At 41.7% G+C, this 24246-nt stretch overlaps 1 protein-coding gene across 1 annotated transcript in view; it reads right to left on the minus strand.

Moving 5' to 3' along the window:
• Positions 1–24246, minus strand: part of cep78 (centrosomal protein 78) — a 63700-nt gene that overhangs the window by 12988 nt on the left and 26466 nt on the right. The window contains 4 exon segments of the mRNA XM_078396222.1: positions 873–1002; positions 5568–5585; positions 12668–12776; positions 19784–19848. Coding sequence (XP_078252348.1) covers positions 873–1002; positions 5568–5585; positions 12668–12776; positions 19784–19848 — 322 coding nt within the window.

The following is a 24246-nucleotide window of genomic DNA, read 5'->3' on the forward strand; positions in this document are numbered from 1 at the left end:
TCCCCTTCCTCTGAAGACTAAGGTAATTCTGCATGTCTCCAACAACAATACCAAATTCTACAAATTAATTAATCTGCGGATCCGTCCTACCCATGTTTCAAGGGTTATACTTCAGAGGGGTACATAAAACATAGATAGAAAGGTGCAGCACAGGAACAGGCCCTTCGACCCACGTCTGTGTTGATCGTGATGTCAAACCATCTGCCTGCACATGAACCCTATTGCTTCATTCCATTCATGTCTCTTAAATATCTCTTAAATGTTGCTATCAATCATGATAAATGTTGCTTCCACCACTTCCTTTGGCAGTGCATTCCAGGCATCTACCACTATTTAAAAAAGATGCCTTGCAGAATTAGAATTTACCCCCCTCATCTTAAATCTGTGCCTCTGATATTTGACATTTCCACTCTGGGAAAAGACTCTGATTGTCTACTGTATCTATGCCACTCATAATTTTATATACTTCTGTCAAGTTGCCCACAGCTGGCGACATTCCACAGAAAATATTCCATGCTTATCCAAACTCTCCATATAGCTAATATATTTTAATACAGACAACACACTGGTGAACCTTTTCTGCACACTTTTCACATCCTTCCCATTGTGTGGTATCCAGAGTTGCATACAATACTCCAAATGTGGCCCCACAACATGACACCACAGAACAGTGCCAGGATATAGTGCTGTGACAATAGAAAATCTTAGCCTAGCAGAGGTTTTGAACCTTCAGAATAGGAATGAATCTGAAATGTTACCGTAGGAAAATGATATTTTATTACTTTCCAATTTGATGAATTCTAAGGAATAAACAGGTGAAAAGAGGAAAAATAGGTCAAAAAGGTACACAAACATTCTGAAAAATATGCTACCTGAATCGATTTGCACGTGCAGCAGTACGCCAAGGCACATACCCCTCTGCACCTGGTCGCATTGGTTCTGGGATAAAATCTGAAGAAACAGCAGCACTCTTTTTAACATTCTCTGCAAACTTCCTTGTACCTTGAACAGAGAAATTAGTTTTACTTTGAATCCAACTACTGGATTATATTCACCAATAGTACGTAAATAATTAAATCATTAATAACCCATCAAAAAAAGGAAAAAGTTGCAGAGATAGGACTAAGGGTATGCCCAGATGCAGGGTTATGAATTTGGTGGATTCATTCTAACCTTAATCCCAAAGTCAAATTAACTTTGTTCATCAATTTATGCTGCAATCTATTGGATATAATGAAATCTTAGAGCCATTCTTTGTAACACATTTTTCTTTATGTATTTTCCCCTTTTTGCCTCAGTACTCGTAAAAGATAGAACCACCATTTAAAGCTGATATTTTTTAATACAATAGGCCAGAGCCCACTAATTGTGGCCTTGCGAGTTCCACTATCGTGGAGAGCCAGATACTCCAAATGTCCTGCGAGGTGCACTGACTACGATGAATTCAGAGGCCTTACATCAGACTATTGTGATGCCGTTTTTAACAGTTTATAATCATAGAAGATTTATGACATAGAAGCCATTCGACCCACAGAGTTTGTATCAACCAACAAAGAGCTCTCCATCTTTAGCACTTGTCCAGCGGGTCTGAAGTTTAAAACTTTTCAAATATATACCCAGGCATTGTTTACAAGTGATGAGAATTTATTTCAGGCACTGGGCTTCGGACAAATATAAACATTTTCCTCATCTCCCTAGGAGAGAGAGGGTGAGTGGGGGAGAGAGGGGGAGGGAGAGGGAGGACATAATGTCTGCAGTTCATAGACTTTTGAATTTATCATATGGGAGCTCATTCCTATGCTCATAACCCAGGGACAGCCTGTAAATGGAAGCACCAATTAGGGAACAGGTTATTTTTGACCAAACATTATGTAATACAAGGTAATTGATGATCTGGTTGCTAAGAGCCCTTCATAAAAATGTGATCATGACACGATAACATTTTGTATGAAAAGTGAAAGTAATTCAGTTCCATCTGAAACCTGGGTCTTCAGTCTAAATAAAGCAAACTGCAAAGACATGCAGCATGAGTTCGCTATACTAACTTTGGAAACAATATTATACAGGATGACAGAAAACAAAGAATTGCTGTTTTAAAAAAATACTAAACAGCTCAAGGCATAAAAAACTCAATAAGAAAATCTGTGACTGCCAAGAAAAATTAAAGGCAGTATTACGTAAAAGGGAAAAAATACGAGCAGGAATAAGACATCTCATCCCTCAAGTCTCATCCTTCATTGGACATGATCATGGCTGACCTGCTCCAGATCTCAACTCCTCTTCTGTGCCAGTTCTATATATTGCCCATAACTCCCAAATTGAAAAAAAAATCTACTTTCTCTTGAAATACCACATGATCTAATCTCTACAACACAGCAGATATTCACCACCCTATGTAAGAAATCTGTTTTAAATGAGCATTTCCTTATCTTGAAACTGTGGCCACACTGTGGCAAGTTGGGCCGAAGGGCTTGTATCCAAGCTGCACGATTATAGATGGTTAAAATGGATAATTACATTCACTTGCCCAGGCATCCTTGGTATAAAAGTGAAAAGCATTTCACCAAATGCCTCTGACCCCTCAGGTCAGTTTGTTAATGAGTCCAATGGTGAAACAAAAGGTCAAATACACCAGTATGTGTCCTCCAGTTTAGTACAAGTTGAGAACAAGTATTATGGTTTGCCGAGCATTATCCAAGGAACTCTGGTTGATCAAAGTAATTCCAGCCCAACGATTTCAGATTTTATTTTTTCATCTTGAACTGACAAATAATTAAAACTCTAAGAAACACTTTAAATTCATATAATGACATGTGATGTTGCTCAAGGATTAATCCAAGGTGAAACATTCATGTTATTCATGAACAGATGTGTAATAGAAAAATCATAAATATATTCGAGTAATCACTCTGCAAGATAGCAAGAAGTTAAACAAAATCCTTTTGAGTTGTATTTGCATTATCATGTTGGTGCAAATCAATTTCCATTTCAAACAAAGGATAAATTGGTGATAAATCTGAATTTTGAAACTGCAAAATACTCTGAGATTCCATGTATTACTTCAGCCTGGTTCCACATCACATGAGAATGCAAATACACAAAATGTACTGAGTGCTCAAGTCTAGTTATAGATTAAATATTTCATAATCTATGTGTTAAACTTTCCAAAGACTCCAATGCTTATGCACGTAAGTGAGATATTATACATTTCATTTGGCTCTCCATAATAGCTGCTGGCCAAACAATTAAATCAATCAGAACAACAATTGACCTAGATAAATGATGGTTGGCCATTGGAACCACATTATTTTGGAATGAAGTCACAGTGGATCTACTTAACTGCATTGCATATGACGAAGATAAATCCAAACTTTAATAAAGTGGATTGTTCAAAATCATATTATATTCAACAAAACAGTAATATTTTGAACATTCATTTTTGCTTCAGATGAATCAGTATCTTGTGGCGGGCCGAGCCACTTTGGTCTTGAACCGTCGTTCGTCGAGCTCGAGCACTCACGTGGACCTGGTGTGATCTGGGCTGACCAATCAATGCCGACCGGTGTGGTCTGCTGGATGCCGACCGGTGTGGTCTGCTGGCGGACAACGGACTTAGTCTTCACCTCACAATCAACATGTTAACACACACCTTGCCCTCTTGTACTAATTGTTGAGCTGTATCGTTTAAATATTAAACTGAGTGTTTATATAACATGTGAACCTCTACAGTGGTGACCCCGATGATCCAAAACGATCTCTTTTGGATTTCATCATGCCTGGAAGAGACAACCCAGATCAGCAGAACGCAGTTTCACTCAAACTACCCAGCTTCTGGACATCACAGCCCCAAGTGTGGTTTGAACAAGCCGAAGCCCAATTCCACATCTGCCACGTAACTGCCGACGTCACCAATAACTACTACGTGGTCAGTGCGCTGGACGAGGACACCGCCGGGCGCCTGATCGATTACCATCGCCAGTCACCAGGATTACGAAGGGATCAGAACGCTCAAGGACACTTTCGGTCTCAGCTGCCACAACAAGGCGGCAAACCTCCTGCACATGGATGGCCTAGGCAACCGCAAACCGTCTGTGCTCATGAACGAAATGCTCGCCCTGATGGATGGGCACAAGACCTGCCTCCTTTTCGAACAGGTCTTCCTTGAGCAGATGCCTGAGGGCATCTGGCTGCTCCTCGCGGAACGTTTTCACCGGCATATGAAGGCATCCCTCAAGGTATGGCTCACGGGCCGGGACTGGATGGATGAATAGCCGTGGGTCATAGTAGGCAATACGCACTGCCCCGAAGGAGGACCTGGCAACTTCCTTGGCCGAGCTGGTGTACAGCGCCCCGCTTACGGTGCCAGGGGACCTCATCCCGGCGGTGCGTGGACATCAAGAACCGCCCACGACCATGCTGACGCTCCTCTGTGAGAAGGTGGACACGCTCTCTCAAGTCCCAATGTCCTGACACAGTCTCACAACCACGTACGTCCCACCCGACCTCCAGGACTGCCAGTATGTCTTCCTTCGCCGAGATTCCCACCGTACACTGCAAAAGCCTTACAAGGGACCCTTCAGAGTACTGCAAAACAAATTTCATCGTCGACATGGGCAGCAGACACAAGACTGTCTCCGTGGACCGTCTTAAGCCGGCACACTTGCACATTGACCAACCAGTGCAGGTGGCACAACCCCGCCGCAAAGGGCGTCCACCATCACAACCAAACCCGCCCTCAACTCAACCCGCCCTGCAACCCCGAACACAGGAGACACGTACACAAGATCAGGCCGCCTCACTCGACAGCCTAACCGCCTCCAATACTCCGGTTCTGGGGGGGGGGGGGGGGGGGGGTCATGTGGCGGGCCAAGCCACTTTGGTCACGAACCGTCGTTCGTCGAGCTCGAGCACTCGCGTGGACCTGCCGTGATCTGGGCCAACCAATCAACGCCGACCTGTGTGGTCTGCTGGCAGTGTGCAGCGGATGACGGAGCTAGTCTTCACCTCACAGTCAGCACGTTAACAAATACCTTGCCCTCTTGTACTAATTGTTGAGTTGTATCGTTTAAATATTAAACTGAGTGTTTACACAACACGTGAATCTCTACAATCGGAACTTTTTCCATTTTGAAGAAAAATCATCAAGCTAAAAGCCAACTTTAGATAGTTCCTCTGTCCCTCTCTTCCCCTCCTCCTTCCCAGGTCTCCCTCTATCTTCCTGTCTCCACCTATATCCTTCCTTTGTCCCGCCCCCCTGACATCAGTCTGAAGAAGGGTCTCGACCCGAAACATCACCCATTCCTTCTCTCCCGAGATGCTGCCTGACCTGCTGAGTTACTCCAGCATTTTGTGAATAAATACCTTCGATTCGTACCAGCATCTGCAGTTATTTTCTTAAGCTAAAGACTAATCCTGTTTCTCTCTCCTCCTACTCCACATCTCAAACATTTTTGTTTTTATTTCAGATTTCCAGCATCTGCAGCATCTTTCTTTTTTCATCATGGTTTTTTTTATTTTTAAAAGAGAATTCTGCCAAACAGAAAATATACCAAGAATAATTTTCTTACCACCACACTTCCAAATAACTGCAGCAATAAAAGAATCAAAATAATTTCAGTAATATTAGGCCTTGAAAAGACAATTTTGAGTTAATTGTGCAAAGCAAAAACAATAGAAGTACAAAATACAGTCCTGATGTCTCAGTAACCGAATCATTAATTTAGTACGCGTGATACTCTATATAACATAATCAATGAGTTGGAAGCCACAATGAACAATTCTATCTGAAATCCTCAAACAACTAGTCTTCAGTGGCTATTGGCAATTACAAAATAAGGGGTAGAGGAGGCTCCAATTCAAAAGGACAAGCCCCTGGAAGTGAATGCCAAAGACAAGGTTGAAGCATTTGCATCCATCTTCAGCCAAAAATACTAAGTGAACGGTCCATTTCATTTCACTACTGAGATCTCCACGAAGTTAGTCTTTAATGATTGTGATTGTTGTAAATCAAAATTTCCCGACTCCAGTGGATTGTAGCAAAAGCTCCCGAGTGCCTTGTCCCAGGCCCAACCATCTTCAGCTGCTTCATTAATGAGCTTCCTTCCATCAACTCTGAAGTTCGGACATGTACTGGTAGCACAAAATGCAATTCTACCTGCAATTCCTTTGAAAATTAACCAGTTCAAGAATGGTTGCAGCATTTCACGGAGAACATTCAAGCATGGGTTAATAAATGTTAAGTGAAATTTCCGCCACACAAGTGTCAAGCACTGATCGTCTATAAAAGACCGAGACTTAAAATGTAATTTGTCCAATCCTTCCACAGATGGAGACTGACCCATTGAGTTCTTCCAGCAATTGCTTTTTTGTTCAAGATTCAGTATCTGCAGTCTTTTACTCCTTCATTTTACTGCCCCACTGAGAAATATCCTCAAAATGAGTCCAAACAAAAAGGTTTCCGACCCAAAAGGTCCATTCCTTCCACAGATGCCATGTGCTCTGCTAAATTCCATCCAGCACTTTGCTTTTTGCTCAAGATTCCTGCCACTGCGGTCTCATCTGTCTCTTTCCTCCATCGTCTCGACATAAATCAGGTATTTATTCCGTTAAAGTTATTCCATTAAATTTGCCTTATTTCATTAAATGGTACTTATTCCATTAAATGGAATCAATTTGGAAAGGTTATTCCAAAGGTCATATAGCTTATCATCCAACAGAAAGATCTCTCAATCTGTACCCCATCCACTATTCCAATCGCTCACATCATTCACCATGTACAATGTGGCTGCACTTTACATCATTCACAGAATGCATGATGGTGCTTCCCTTGGTTGCTCAAAATGTATTAGACAATGGACAATAGGTGCAGGAGTAGGCCATTCAGCCCTTCAAGACAGCACCGCCATTCAATGTGATAATGACTGATCATTCACAATCAGTTCCTGCCTTCTCCCCATACCCTCTGACTACGCTATAATTAAGAGCTCTATCTAACTCTCTCTTGAAAGCATCCAGAGAATTGGCCTCCACTGCTTTTTGAGGCAGAGAATTCCACAGATTTACAACTCTCTTGAGTGAAAAGGTTTTTCCTCATCTCCATTCTAAATGGCCTACCCCTTATTCTTAAACTGTGGTCCCTGGTTCTGGACTCCCCCAACATCGGGAACATGTTTCCTGCCTCTAGCGTGTCCAATCCCTTAATAATCTTATATGTTTCAATAAGACCCCCTCTCATCCTTCTAAATTCCACTGTATACAAGCCCAGTCCCTCCAGTCTTTCAACATACGACAGTCCCGCCATTCTGGGAATTAACCTAGTGAACCTTTGCTGAACTCCCTCAATAGCAAGAATGTCCTTCCTCAAATTTGGAGACCAAAACTGCACACAGTACTCCAGGTGTGGTCTCACTAGGGCCCTGTACAACTGCAGAATGACCTCTTTGCTTCTATACTCAACTCCTCTTGTCATGAAGGCCAACATGCCATTAGCTTTCTTTACTGTCTGCTGTATCTGCATGCTTACTTTCAATGACTGATGAACAAGGACACCCAGATCTATTTGTACTTCTCCATTTCCTAACTTGATACCATTCAGATAACAATCTGCCTTCCTGCTCTTATTACCAAAGTGGATAACCTCACATTTATCCACATTAAACTGCATCTGCCATGCATCCGCCCACTCACACAACCTCTCCAAGTCACCCTGCATCCTCATAGCATCCTCCTCACAGTTCACACTGCCACCCAGCTTTGTGTCATCTGCAAATTTGCTAATGTTACTTTTAATCCCTTCATCTAAGTCATTAATGTAAATTGTAAATAGCTGCGGTCCCAGCACCGATCCTTGCGGTACCCCACTAGTCACTGCCCGCCATTCTGAAAGGGACCCGTTAATTCCTACTCTTTGTTTCCTGTCCGCCAACCAATTTTCTATCCATGTCAGTACCCTACCCTCAATACCATGTGCTCTAATTTTGCCCACTAGTCTCCTATGTTCTCACAACCTCCCTCTCCAAGAAGGCCGAAAGAACAAATTTCTCTCAATGATGCACATTACTTGAGTTGGAAATCATTGTTCCTATACTGCCATTGAGGTTAATTCCAATAAGTTCAGCAATACAGTGAGTGTATTATCCCAAGAATGATTATAGCTATTCATGAAGGTGGTACACTATCACCTTCAATACAGTAAAAAATGTTTTTTCCTCACAAATCAAAGATTTCAGTTTTAAGAAGTTTTTTTAACAGATTTGTAGGTGCAGAATTTCAGAAATTGCAGTACATAATTCAAGACACATTAAAAAAATTAACCATAACATTAAACTTTTAATTAACCCTAAAGTAATTCTTAAACTGATAATTGTAAAAATATTAATTTATTCATGATAAAATAATACTTTTGGTTCCCCATGTTATCTGAGAATCAAATGCTTTTACAACTATTACACCTCTTATAGTTGCAGGCGATATTGACAGGGATTAGGGAAACCTGGATGGTGAGGGATGAGCAGACCAGAGAGTCAAGGAGAGTGGTCTCTGCAGAAGTCAGAAAGGGGCAGGAGCGGAAGATGTGGTGAGTGATGGGATCCCATTATGCTGACCACAAGAATGAAGAATAATGTGCTGGATGTGGAGGCTACTTAGGAGAGTTTATACTAAATTAGTAGAGGGAAGGAATCCAATGCAGTAGTGAGGCTGGAAGTCGGTACAGATGTCAATGACAGCAAGTTTAGAAGAAAGGATGGGGAGAGCAAGGGGCAAGACAAGTAGGAATAATGAACCCTGAATGATAAAATAAATTAAGGGTCTGATCAGGAAAAAGGAGGCATGGGTCAGCTTTAGGCTGTTGGAGTCAAAGTATTCCTGGAGGATTATTTGGGATTGAGGAGCATAATTAAGAAGGAAATCAGAAAGTCAAAAAGTGGGCTTGCAATTGCTCTGGCAAAGAAGATTAAGGAGAATACAAGGAGATTTTGTGTATATTAAGGAAAAAAAGGCTAATCAGAGAGAATAGGACCTCTCAGAAACTAAAGTGATAATTAAGGTATGGACCCTCAGGAGATAGGCAAGGTCCTCAATTAATATTTCTCCTTTGTTTTTACAGTGCAGAAAGACATGACGATGAGGGAACTTCGGAGAGTTAATGGGTATGTCTTGCAGTCAGTTCATATCAAGGACATGCTGTGTGCCCTGAGACATATGAATGCAGATATATCTCCTGGGTCTGATGAGATATATCCAAGGACACTGTGAGGCACTTTCAATTTGGACGCTGTGGAGGGAAGACAATGAGCAATAAATTCTATCCAGCTGTGAATTATATAAACGTATTGCACATTCGGTTTTAATCAGGTACTAATTATGAACTTTGGAGATGAGCTAATTGCATTCAGGTCCTCAGTGCAGTGCATTTAAAGAAAGGATTTTTGCTAAATTAAGCCGCACATGCTTAATACCAAATTGGCTCCTAAAGACACAGTGAATGTGAAACCTGTTACCCTAAGACTTAATGGAGACCTGCCTATCCAGACCCAAGTTGCAGACTGCCTCTACAGATAGATCCTATTATGGGTTTTTTTCCTTAGCATATCTCCGCTGGACTATACCACCATTGTTTTCTTGCCCAATCATAACATTGATCCTCTCCCCATTGACTCTGGGCCAATTGACCCACTCCCTCATAACCAAGACCTCAACCTTGAATGTACCACATCACCCAGAGGCTGCATCTGACCCTAATTTCATATCAGACCTAAAGGTTCTATTGGCTTCTCCCATCCTGGCCTTACCTGCACTGTCAATTTCCTGTATCTTTCCCAGCAGTGAGAACCAAGAGCTGGGGCTTGTGGTAATAAATGCATCAAGGTAACCCGATTTGACGATGCTTTATCACTTAAACATGATGAGTGATCGGAAGAAGTGAAAGAAAATAGTTACGTTTGGTATTTTTTAAATGGGGATTTTACTTTCAGGAATTAAGTTTAGCAGACAATCATCCTGCTGAAAACCAGAGATGTATCAGGAGTACCATATTTTGCAAACTTACCTTGCATCAATCCGCGGATAAGGCATTTCCTTTAACAAAGAGGCCAATTTGTAGACAACCTCAAGTTTCTGGCCTTAAATATTTTGTTCATGCACAAGATAATTATTTTAAAGGAAAGACATACTGACATTGGTAGCAAGTACAGTGTCCTATATGTGTGTGGCTGTATTCATTAGACCCCTCTTAAAAGTAATTGTGAACTGAGAGTGTCACGTGTGGCGGCGCCTAACGGCTGCGGCTCGCTGGCAGTCTGTTTGTCCTTTGTCCTTTTTTGTTTGTGTATGTGTGGGGTGGGTGGGAATCTTTCTTTTTTTAGGTCTCTTCCTCGGGGCCTTCCATCACCCGGTGCGGCGCGGCCACGGGACTGAACAGTGCCCGGTGCGGCTCGGCCGTGGGGCCTTCCATCGCCCGGTGCGGCGCGGCCACGGGACTGAACAGCGCCCGGTGCGGCTCGGCCGCGGGGCCTTCCATCGCCCGGTGCGGCTCGGCCACGGGATTGAACAGTGGCCGGTGCGGCTCGGCCACGGGACTGAACAGTGGCCGGTGCGGCCGCGGGGCGATCTATCGCCCGGTGCGGCCGCGGGGCCTTCCATCGCCCGGTGCGGCTCGGCCGCGGGACTGAACAGTGGCCGGTGCGGCGCGGCCGCGGGGCCTTCCATCGCCCGGTGTGGCCACGGGACTGAACAGCGCCCGGTGTGGCCGCGGGGCCTTCTATTGCCCGGTGCGGCTCGGCTGCGGGGCCTTCTATCGCCCGGTGCAGCGCGGCCGCGGGACTTTCCAGCGCGGCGCGGCCGCAGGACTTTCCATCTCCTTGCGGGGACTGTGCGGGTCGGTCGCCTCGGTAGGGGTCGTGTTGTCTGTACGTGGGAGGGGCATGGGAGAAGAGAGAGGGGAAGTTTTTGGCCTCCATCACAGTGAGGGGGTGTTTGGAGTCACTGTGATGGATGTTTGTGTTGGGGTTGTGTCTTGTGTTTTTGTACTGCTGGCTAAGTAATCTCGTTCTGAACGAATGACAAATAAAGCTATTTTGGATTTTGGATTTTGGAGAATTAGGTAAAATTAACAATGTCAATGCTGAATATTTTAAGATCTTAAATTTCAATTTTACTTTAGCAGATTTGAGGAAAAGAATTTCACTGCAGGGAGATAATACATAGCTATTACCAAACTCACCATGTTCTGACCAAAAGCTGACCAATACTTCTTTTTAAAATAATCTTTAAAATAATATCATTTTTTGGCCTGGCTCTATTTCAAGCAGCTTTATGGCTTGCCATTTTCTTCCTCAAAACTACTGAACAAAAGACTTTTTGTAGGATTATTGGAACATGTTATTTAGACATTCCTGATTTGTTTTACTCTGAACTCTATATCTTCCCCTTTGTTCTTCTATGTGCTATAGAAGCGCAATAGACGCTTTGTTCTCTACTGTACTTGAATTTGAACTGATTAAATCTATGTATGATATATCTGATCTGTTTGGACAGCATGCAAAATAAAGCTTTTCACTGTATCTCGGTATATGTGACAAGAATAAACCTAAACCTAAATTGATCTCTTTGAAGGTAGATTCAAAATGCTGGAGTAACTCAGCGGGACAGGCTGCATCTCTGGAGAGAAGGAATGGGTGATATATTGGGTCGAGACCGTTCTTCAGACTCTGATCTATCCGAAGCTGAGATACAAGAATATATACATTAGGGCAGGAGGCAACAACTGTACTTTTCCAAAGTGTCACTAATCTTACGATTTCTTACAATAGTTGGTCATTTTTTGAGTTTGAGCTCAATTAATCCCTAAGCATTCCTATTTCTGACCTTTCTATCAGCTTTCCAGCAGTTTTCTTGAGATTAGTTAATTTTGCAAATTCAAACAGTGGAGAAGCAAGCATTTCTGAACACAAAGTTAGCAAAATTACTTTTTTTTTCTTTCCTTTTGTGAAACAGACCATAATACACAAATATGGAGCAATTTTGACATAGCATTCTAAATGTGAATTGACAATAGACAATAGGCGCAGGAGTAGGCCATTTGGCCCTTCAAGCCAGCACCACCATTCAATGTGATCATGGCTGATCATTCTCAATCAGTACCCCGTTCCTGCCTTCTCCCCATACCCCCTGACTCCGCTATCCTTAAGAGCTCTATCTAGCTCTCTCTTGAATGCATTCAGAGAATTGGCCACCACTGCCTTCTGAGGCAGAGAATTCCACAGATTTACAACTCTGACTGAAAAAGTTTTTCGTCATCTCCGTTCTAAATGGCCTACCTCTTATTCTTAAACTGTGGCCCCTGGTTCTGGACTCCCCCAACATTGGGAACATGTTTCCTGCCTCTAACGTGTCCAACCCCTTAATAATCTTGTATGTTTCGATAAGATCCCCTCTCATCCTTCTAAATTCCAGTGTATACAAGCCTATCCGCTCCAGTCTTTCAACATATGACAGTCCCGCCATTCCGGGAATTAACCTAGTAAACCTACGCTGCATGCTCTCAATAACAAGAATATCCTTAACATCTGCAATACTACAGTCACCTGATAAACATACTAATTTCTAACATTTGATAATAAAAATCCCCAAATCATCTTTATATTTGTTGAGACATAAAAATAATTACCTATACGAATAGTAGCTTTTCCTTTCAAACCATGTCCCAGCATTAGAGTTTTCCTTCTTTGCTTTTGTTTGGAAGGTTCTCTGGAGGATGTCAGAGTCAGCCATTTGTACTAGCGTTTTCAAAAGATAAGACAAAGTAACATTAATGATGAGATTAATATGTACAAGACTGTCATAGTTTCATTCCATACAGGTAGACAAATTCAACCATCCATTTGAAAATACAACTGTTCAGAAAGTATTATTAACTTTTATTTATGAAACATTTGCTAAGCTTGGCCCTTCTCACCTCCCTTGTTTCATAGTTACACCAAATGAAAGTTCTCATCCTAATATTTTTAAATTCACCACTGCCTTGCACTTCCTTATCCCTGCAACTCTGTTCCTCAGATAGACTTGCTCTCATTTGCAATTCACCTGGCCATAAGTCAGATTGCCTCAAGAATTTTCTTCCTTCACTCTTTTACGACACACTTGTGATTTACGACCACAAATCTGATTACCTCTCTGGCCAGCTATTTTGTTGTAGCATTCATTTTTTAAATTTATGTTGCAACAAAGCACCTTGAGATATATTTCTATATGAAATATGGTACCGAGCATCATTTGCACCAGTTTTAAAACAAATTTCCGCTCAAGAATCTTCCACTTTGGGCATATCAAAAAGCGGAAAGTGTTAATTTTTCTGGAATCAATGTCCCCATCAAGTAGAAATTTGTAGATACTGGAATTCATGACTAAAGAAAACGTAGAAAATACAGGTTTTGTGAAAAGTTTCAGTGCAAGGTTAAAGGAAGTATGGTAGACAGGGGGCTGGGGTCCAGAGTGCAGCTAAAAAGTTGAGGGCTTTGCAATTAGGATAATTGCTGAAGGAAGAAATACACAAGAGATGGAGTCAACAAATACTAAAGTTGGAAGAAATTGCAAGTGTACAGTGAAGTTAAGGACTTAAAAGAATAAAAATGTCTACATTTATATATTGGAGGAAAAAACATTTGTATGGAATTCACTTCCACTATTCCCCAACTTTATTTTCTTTGTTGTAGTTCTGGAAAACTTGCATAAGGTTAACTGTCAAAATAGGAAAATAAAAATGTTCCACCATGAGAAAATTATCTGCCTTTTCCCCAAATAGTTGGCAGAATTTTTGTTTGAAACAAGGTTTTCAGGAAAATATTCTGGAAACTTCAACAAGGAAAGTAAACACAAACAAAACCCAGCACCTTTAGTACAGCAAAATATCCCCTGGAATTTCACAGGAGTTTTAACAATATACGAACATCCTGCCATCTAAATGGGCAGATGACCTAAAGTTTGGTTAAAGAGGTTGATTTTAAATAGAATCTTAAATTGATGTTTGAGGGACAAGGAAGCTTTCAAATAAATTACAAAACAATAAACTTTGGAAGCTTAAAGCAAAGCCATCAATGGAGAAGCAATTAAAACTGGAAACGGTCAAGCGGTCATAATTTAGTGCAAGATTACAGATGTTCGTTTCACTTTCTGCCATTTGTTGGAAAAGATTGAAAGCAATGACTTCTGTTTCTTTGATAAACATTTCTACTCATTTGGTACCAAATGTTGACTCAGACGAGGTGATACTTGTCATTGTACAACACTGGGATATAATACAGTGGGTGCAAATCTGTCACTGAAACGACAGGAGCGCAATACAGCCTGGCACGAACTTAACAATGTGTGGCACCGGGGTTCCGTTCAGATGGGTGCAATTTGTCATTATAATTTCTCTAATCCTATAACAGATTGCCACTAATTAACTTATGCAAGCCCTGCATGTCTTTACTGCCACCTCTGAAACCTATGTTGTCTATCATGTCAGCCTGTGATCTTTACATTGTTCTGATAGATAAGTCATCGACCCAAAACACTTCTCTCTCCACATATGCTGTCTGGCCAGTTGAGTAGTGCCAGCATTTTCTCCTTTGTTTTTTTATTGCAGATTTCCAGCTTTGCAGTTTTTACTTTTCAATCATAATTTCAAATAACTCTTTTAAAGAGTTGTTGTCGGCATAATAGGCTGCAAGGTTCTATGAATCCAGACCCCAGCATCACTGCCAGATTTTACTTGTGGGACAAGCATATATATGCCCAGTGGTTTTGAAGAAAAGTGGTTTGAGAGGGACATACGAGAAATGCTTTTAGGATCCTAACTTCAATGAGCAGCAAATATTTGCCCACGAAGAGGAAGCTATGAAGATCTACAATTTCATAGAAAACTTTTGTTTTACATAATTCTCTCAATGGCCCGAAATGTCCCTTGAAGAGATTTCCTCTGAATATATTGACATGCTTTGATGTCTGCATCACTTTCAAAAAAGTAATCAGAATCCAGGAATACATAACTAGTAAGATTGTGTACGTTTTTTTCTGATGTTCATCAGGTAGCAATAATCTATCCCATTGGGCCTGTCCTGAGATTTCTGTTATATAGTGGGCCTCAGCCACACACTTGACTTTTTTGTCATATTTTATTTCCTTCCACAAAAATATGTTTGTAACCAATTATTCACATATTCGGCCACTAAAATTAAACTAATCAATGCAACACTTTTAAGCAACATTTTTATATACAGAAAATATTATTATAAATTCTTAACTTTGTATGTATTGGGCTTCTAGTAAGCCATGTAAAAAAAAATTCCAAGAACAAAACCAAAAGCAATAAGGCAACAGAATCCATTCTTTTGGATTAAAAAAAGTTTTTTCAATCCTAGTATGTTGTAAAAAAACAGATGACTGAAAATTCATAACTTTATACTTGTGCCTTCTTTCTTCTGACATGTTTAAAGGCTCTTGTCTCCATACCCTCAATTGTTAGCTTCATAATCCAAACACATTTCTATCAAAGTGCCATTTGCCTATTAAAAATCCATTTACATTTTCATCCACTTTCCACATTTCAGTGATTAAATGATCACCATTTTCTCTCCCTTCCCACAAACCTAATGTGTTTATTCCATTAACATTTTTATAAAGAACTAGACCAAGTCGGGCAGCGGAGGTGCAACTACTCGAGTCGGGCAGCGGAGGTGGGACTCCTCGAGGCAGGTGGCGGCGGGTCTGGGAGAGTGGGGAGGGGAGAGAAGCGAGGGGCGGGAGGCGGGCACAAGATGGCGGAGCGTGAGGAGGAGGAAGAGGAGTAGAGCGGCCGCCATCTTTCTTAAATCGCGACAGGGCCGTCAGTGGCAGCGGCCGCTGAAGGAGGAGGAGAAGAAGCTGCCCGTTGCGGCCTGTGTGCGGTAACGGTGCGGGGCACTGGGCCCGGGCGGGAAGGGGGACTCGACGACGCTGTGGGTTGAAGGGACGGCAAGGAAGGATGAGTGGACCATATCAGTCCGTCCATCTCCCTCCTGCTCGGAGGTGTCCCCCGGGTGTGGGAGAGCAAGGGGAGCCCCTGATTGTGGGCGGGCGGCTCCGCTAACGGTGTCCATCTTGTTTGTGGGAGTGAGGAGAGGCCGTGCGTGCCCTCTGGTGACGTCATACGCACAGCACTTTGAAAAAATGTGTTTAGAAATGAAAGTTTTAAACTTTAAAATGTCTCTAACTTTAAAAATATACGACCAATTTAAATAAAACTTGTTATAAACAGTCGCCAGGACAGTGGTGATTAAGGTGGCGCTATGGTTTACCGTTTTGGCTGCAGGTCCACATGTTATATATATATTTGCATGAATTGTATGGGGGGGGGGGGGGGGGGGGGTAGATGTAGCTCATCTCACAGGCGCATGGGTCCCATTGTGATGTCACACGCTGAAGACCTTCAAGAAATCGGTTAGAAATGAAATGTTTTAACTTTAAAACCTCTCTAACAAAAAATATACGACCAATTTAAATGAAAATGTTATAGGCACCAGCGGGGAGAGTGGTGATTATGGCGGTGCAAAAACTGTGGCGCTACGGTTTACCATTTTGGCGCAATCACAGATAGATAGATACGGATATATATATATATATATATACAAGGACGGACAGATAGATAGAAAGAAAGAAAGAAGAGCAAGTGGGCCTGTTCCTCGTAGATGGGGTACAGGGAAGGGGAGAGGGTGTGACTGAGGAGCCCTGGACCCAAAGCCTCTCCTGTATTGGTGTAGCACCCTCAACCCCCCACTCAATCCCCCCCTCCCTACCCCGCACTCCCCCCCCCACTCTCTCATCCCACCACCACCACCCCCCTCCCCTGCTGTCCCTTTCCCCCTACCCATCCTCCTCCCTATCCCCACTCTTCCCTCCTCCCCACCCCACCCTCTTCCCCAATCCCACCCTCCCTCCCATCCCCACTCTCACTCTCCCCCACCACCCCTCTTTCCGCCACTCTCTCCTTCCCCCACCCCCCCATTCTCTCCTCCCCCAGCCCCACTCTCTCACCCCACCCCCCTTTCCCCCATTCTCTCCTTCCCCCCACCCTCCCCAATTCTCTCTGCCCCCAGCCCCACTCACCCACCCCCCTCACTCTTCCACCCCTCCTACCCCACACCCCGCCTCCCCCACTCTCTCCTCCCCCCACCCCCGCCCCGCTCCTACACCCACCCTCCCCTCCACCCACTCGCCCCATCCCCATGCTCACTGTCCCCTTCCCCCCCTTACACCCACTCTCCCCCACCCCCACTCTCCCCTGACGCCCTTACACCCACTCTCCCCCACCCCCACTCTCCCCTGACGCCCTTGCCCCCCCCCCCCCCCCCATATAGTAGTATATATGCAGGTTTTGCTGTGACTATTTAACTAAGCCTTGGGAATGTAGGCCTGAGGACAGGAAATAACACAAAGCACACAAAGTGAACTCAGAAAACACATGGGAAAGGAGGGGGGTATGGTCTACTTTGGATCTAAAATGGTAAAGGAACTAAAGAGACTGAGGTTGAAGCCTGGACAGGAAACAATGACGGAGGAATTAGAAATGATTCTTTAAAAAATCAGCAACCATTTTATAAATGAAGAAAATTAATTTCAATGTTCTAGGGGCCAGAGAACCTAGGGTGATGGAGGAACTGAAGGAAATCCACATTAGGCAGGAAATGGTTTTGGGTAGACTGATGGGACTGAAGGCTGATAAATCCCCAGGGCCTGATGGTCTGCATCCAAGGGTACTTAAGGAGGTGGCTCTAGAAATAGTGGAAGCATTGGAGATCATTTTTCAATGTTCTATAGATTCAGGATCAGTTCCTGTGGATTGGAGGATAGCAAATGTTATCCCACTTTTTAAGAAAGGAGGGAGAGAGAAAACGGGTAATTATAGAGCAGTTAGTCTGACATCAGTGGTGGGGAAGATGCTGGAGTCAATTATAAAAGACGAAATTGCTGAGCATTTGGATAGCAGTAACAGGATCATTCCGAGTCAGCATGGATTTACGAAGGGGAAATCATGCTTGACAAATCTACTGGAATTTTTTGAGGATGTAACTAGGAAAATTGACAGGGGAGAGTCAGTGGATGTGGTGTACCTCGACTTTCAGAAAGCCTTCGACAAGGTCCCACATAGGAGATTAGTGGGCAAAATTAGGGCACATGGTATTGGGGGTAGGGTACTGACATGGATAGAAAATTGGTTGACAGACAGAAAGCAAAGAGTGGGAATAAATGGGTCCCTTTCGGAATGGGAGGCAGTGACCAGTGGGGTACCGCAAGGTTCGGTGCTGGGACCCCAGCTATTTACGATATACATTAATGACTTAAACGAAGGGATTAAAAGTACCATTAGCAAATTTGCAGATGATACTAAGCTGGGGGGTAGTGTGAATTTGGAGGAAGATGCAATAAGGCTGCAGGGTCTTGGACAGGTTGTGTGAGTGGGCGGATACATGGCAGATGCAGTTTGGCAGATGCAGTTTAATGTAGATAAGTGTGAGGTTATTCACTTTGGAAGTAAGAATAGAAAGACAGATTATTATCTGAATGGTGTCAAGTTAGGAGGAGGGGGAGTTCAACGAGATCTGGGTGTCCTAGTGCATCAGTCAATGAAAGGAAGCATGCAGGTACAGCAGGCAGTGAAGAAAGCCAATGGAATGTTGGCCTTCATAACAAGAGGAGTTGAGTATAGGAGCAAAGAGGTCCTTCTACAGTTGTACCGGGCCCTGGTGAGACCGCACCTGGAGTACTGTGTGCAGTTTTGGTCTCCAAATTTGAGGAAGGATATTCTTGCTATGGAGGGCGTGCAGCGTAGGTTCACTAGTTTAATTCCCGGAATGGCGGGACTGTCGTATGTTGAAAGGCTGGAGCGATTGGGCTTGTATACACTGGAATTTAGAAGGATGAGGGGGGAATCTTATTGAAACATATAAGATAATTAGGGGATTGGACACATTAGAGGCAGGAAACATGTTCCCAATGTTGGGGGAGTCCAGAACAAGGGGCCACAGTTTAAGAATAAGGGGTAGGCCATTTAGAACGGAGATGAGGAAGAACCTTTTCAGTCAGAGAGTGGTGAAGGTGTGGAATTCTCTGCCTCAGAAGGCAGTGGAGGCCAGTTCGTTGGATGCTTTCAAGAGAGAGCTGGATAGAGCTCTTAAGGATAGCGGAGTGAGGGGATAGGGGGAGAAGGCAGGAACGGGGTACTGATTGAGAGTGATCAGCCATGATCGCATTGAATGGCGGTGCTGGCTCGAAGGGCTGAATGGCCTACTCCTGCACCTATTGTCTATTGTCTATTGTCTATAATGGAATTAAATGGAAATCTGACAGAGTGATCTAAAGCATAACTGCCATTCATCGCTAAATTGTGCCATGGATAATGGAACAGTTCAGAAATATGAATAATAGAACTGTTCAGAAGTGAGAAACAAGACAAAATACATTTAAACTTTAAAATAATGAAGGCAGTTCATCTCAGAGACTGTTTTAATCTAATGACTCTACTTCCAACTCATCCTTGAAGCTATTTTTTGTCTTTAACATGCAATTTATTTTAAACTATCAATTTGAAGCTTTCTGACAATGTTAGGACATGTCAAAGCCCCAGTCAACTAATATGTGTAAAGTGTAATATATGCTGAGCAACACTGCATGATAATTGTAATTGTTACATAATTAGCCAACATAATCACTTTTGCATTGGATAGAATTAATGTAAAAATTATGCTGGGCAAAAAATGTGCATCACCTCAGCGTTCATTCCATTTCCATTCAGTAATATTCTCTCAATAATGGATTTTATTAACGAGCGGTCTAGAAGGAAAAATAAAAAATGATTAGTGGTAGAAAAATGAGCTCAAAGTTTATAATTTTACCAAAGGTGCATCTGAGCACATGTTCACAGCATTTCATCAGAATTATACAAATCTACTTCTCCAGTGACCAGGTTATGATATGGGTTAGAGTGTCTCCTAAACTTGGTTTGAATTTATTTAAACAAATGGATTTAATTATTTCTCATTCTGCCCTCAATTTTAAAAAAAACCAGATACTTGAGAGTCCAAAGGTACAGCCTATAAAAGTTGAATGTCTGTAAATTAGGAACATATAGGAAATTGCTGTCTATTTTCTAAAAATAGTAATTGCACATTCAAAATGTTATGAGCCAAATATTTCAGGTCTGCAATTTGTTTCAAACTATCCTCCTTTGGGATCTTACCTACCCCTACTTCTGCCAACAGAACATAACTTCAGGTTATTTTCCAAGTGTTGGGTTTTCTAAATTAATTGTCATTTACATTCATTTTGCATCAATATATGTCCTGATCCTGGAAACTGGCACATTGGTAGAACGCACAGGTCAATCTGTATACATAAGTACCAGAATGGCTGGTAGGTTCCAAATGAAATGGATGATGAATAACTTGCATGACTATCTCGTGCGCACATCCCTAATTCTGCACTTATTAAATGTTCTGTGTTGAATGTGTAAAGAGACTGCCAGTAACTCAATAAATAACATACGGGTGGAGTAGAGTAACCAACTTTGGTTGGAGGTAATTCTGGTTTGATAACTTGATGCCTGTACATTTGGATCAAATTACATTAGAACATGTGACTTGCAATATTTAATTAGTAAATGTTATTCCCTTTGGTGGTACTCATTTTGTGGTTTTGCACCATTAGCTGTCACACAAGACATTTCAAACACTTTAAACAGAAACATTGAAATAAGAAAAGCCATCCTCTTTGTCGCCTTTGCAAGCCCCATGTCTATTTTGTTCCCTCATCCAGAACCTCAACCACACATTATCCATTTCTATATCCACCCTAGTTCTCATCCAATATTTTATTCCCTCCTCACTCTTAAGTGCCATGGAATTTTTAATATTTTCCTATCCTATTATAACAGAAACAATATTTGTTTATTTTTGCAAGACATCACAGGACTTCCAATTACTCAAATTAATTTGTGTCGTTGATATATTAGTAACCATGAATCAGCATTATAAATGTTGATCAGAATATTAAAAGTTTTAATGTTCTGAATCAAAACCAAAGATAGAGCAGAGCAAGATAGACCACTCGACCCTAAAAACCGTAGTATGTCATGGCACCATTTTAGTAGGCAGAAACTTGCAGAAACATTTTAAAAGAAAAATAACAAAAATCTGTGAATTGATAGATGAGATATATTCTACATTTTAATGGTATCTTCACACATACTGATCCCCCAAAATACCGATTACACTATGAGAGGCATAGCGAAATGCGGGTTTTGCCTACTAAAATGGCGGATGTTACGCTCCTTTGCGTACTACACCAGTATAGGCGATTTCAACGGTGGTCCATCTTGTTCCTCTAGTATCTTTGATCAAAACCATCCAGAATTTTAATCAACAAACAATAATTGATGGAGTGAAAGAAAAGATTTGACAAAACACAGCAGCTCCAATTTCAATAAAGCAATCTGATTCCAATGGAATTGAATGAACTAGCACCTCAATTATTCAAAAGGATATTTTTGAAATGGAAAGGAATGAAAATATGTGGTTAAACTGCAATAAATGTTATTTTAATAAACTGGGATTATAATTACAATCAATAAAGCTTGGAAGAAGTGAGGGCCTATTGAGAGTCCATGTTCGATTTTTGTTTCGCACTTTTCCAGACACACTATGCTAAAACTCATTTTGCTGATTTTGCTATGCAATCCTAGCCTTGGCCTGAAGTAATGAAACACTGGGGCATAGATATAAAATAGAAAACAGGTCCTGGTGTAAAATACCAGTTTAATTTGGGGGTAGAAATGAAGCCATTTTGAACCTCGCATTAATTCTTCTTGAAAAAGCTAGAAATCTTACAGACATCTAACATGAGCATTAATATTCTAAATCTAAACAAGAAAAAATTCATTGGGCTGCATATATGTTTCCAATTGGAAAATTGAACTAGTAACTGATCCAAGAGGCACTTCTGCTCCTACATTCATTTATTAAACGCAGGCTGTGCAGAGGTTGAATAGAAAAAGTACAGGATCCACTTTGCGACACAATCTGAGAAAGAATTAACTGCCATTTAGATGAGAATTAGCTGAAAAAATAAAGACAGCATAGAGTTGTGAATGGAAAAGTCAGTTTATTCAAAGAGTCTGAAGAAGGGTCTCGACCCGAAACGTCGCCCATTCCTTCTCTCCCGAGATGCTGCCTGACCTGCTGAGTTACTCCAGCATTTTGTGAATAAATACCTTCGATTTGTACCAGCATCTGCAGTTATTTTCTTATGCTAATATTCAATATTGTTGTTGATGAGGATCACCTAATATATATATGTAATGTATCTGGAAGTTCAAAAAGTATTGAAAACATGCCCTATAAAGACATTGGCAAAATTCTAGTCCCTGGAAATAAAGGGACAGAGATAATGAGAAAAATAACAATGCTGCAGAATAGAAAGTAGTGTATAGTGATGATATGGATGTTTCTCCTGCAGACTGGAAGGAGGTATGCAGTGCTATTCCTATTGGTATGTTGGTAGGACCAAAACCTGATATTTCAAAATTGGTTCAGAGACACAATTTTAATGTAGGTTACACAAAACTTGAAAAATAGTAAAGATCAAGAAAAACAAGAACAGATTTCAGTTGAATAATGATAGATTAGTAAAATACATCTAGAGATGACAGATGAAATCAAGCGCAGATAAATGTGATGTGATATATGTTGGTAAGAATGTCAGATTACAGTGCCCACCATAATGTTTGGGACAAAGACCCATCATTTATTTATTTGCCTCTGTACTCCACAATTTGAGATTTGTAATAGAAAAAAATCACATGTGGTTAAAGTGCACATGGTCAGATTTTAATAAAGGCCATTTTTATACATTTGGTTTAACCATGTAGAAATTACACCTGTGTTGAAACATAGTCTCCCCATTTCAGGGCACCATAATGTTTGGGACACAGCAATGTCATGTAAATGAAAGTAGTCATGTTTAGTATTTTGTTGCATATCCTTTGCATGTAATGACTGCTTGAAATCTGCGATTCATGGACATCACTAGTTGCTGGGTGTCTTCTCTGGTGATGCTCTGCCAGGCCTGTATTGCAGCCATCTTTAGCTTATGCTTGTTTTGGGGGCTAGTCCCCTTCAGTTTTTTCTTCAGCATATAAAAATATCATGTTCAATTGGGTTCATATCGGGAGATTGACTTGGCCACTCAAGAATTTACCATTTTTTAGCTTTGAAAAACTCCTTTGTTGCTTTAGCAGTATGTTTGGGATCATTGTCTTGCTGTAGAATGAACCACCGGCCAATGAGTTTTGAGGCATTTGTTTGAACTTGAGCAGATAGGATGTGTCTATACACTTCAGAATTCATTATGCTACTACCATCAGCAGGTGTATCATTAATGAAGATAGGTGAGGCAGTACCTTCAGCAGCCATACATGCCTAGGCCATAACACCCCCACCACCATGTTTCACAGATGAGATGATATGCTTTGGATCTTGGGCAGTTCTTCTCTCCTCCATACTTTGCTCTTGCCATCACACTGATACAAGTTAATCTTAGTCTCATCTGTCCACAAGATCTTTTTCCAGAACTGTGGTTGCTCTTTTAAGCACTTCTTGGCAAACTGTAACCTGGCCATCCTATTTTTGCGGCTAACCAGTTGTTTGCATCTTGCAGTGTAGCCTCTGTATTTCTGTTCATGAAGTCTTCTGCAAACAGTGGTCATTGACAAATCAACACCTGCTCCTGAAGAGTGTCTCTGATCTGTCGAACAGGTGTTTGGAGATTTTTCTTTATTTATAGAGAAAATTGTTCTGTCATCAGCTGTGGAGGTCTTCCTTGACCTGGGAGTCTCTTTGTGATTAGTATGCTCACCAGTGCTGTCGTTCTTCTTAATGATGTTCCAAACAGTTGATTTTGGTAAGCCTAAGGTTTGGCTGATGTCTCTAACAGTTTTCTTCTTTTTTCTCAGTCTCATAATGGCTTCTTTGACTTTCATTGGCACAACATAGGTCCTTATGTTGATAAACAGCAATAAAAGTTTCCAAAGGTGATGGAAAGGCTGGTGGAATGACTTGGTGCTGAGAGCTATCTTACACCTGCATTAAGGAGGCAATTAAACACACCTGAGCAATTACAAAGACCTGTGAAGCCATGTGTCCTAAACATCATGGTGCCCTGAAATGGGGAGACGAT

The sequence above is a fragment of the Rhinoraja longicauda genome, chromosome 3, assembly GCF_053455715.1.
Source record: "Rhinoraja longicauda isolate Sanriku21f chromosome 3, sRhiLon1.1, whole genome shotgun sequence".
Classification (NCBI taxonomy): domain Eukaryota; kingdom Metazoa; phylum Chordata; class Chondrichthyes; order Rajiformes; family Arhynchobatidae; genus Rhinoraja; species Rhinoraja longicauda.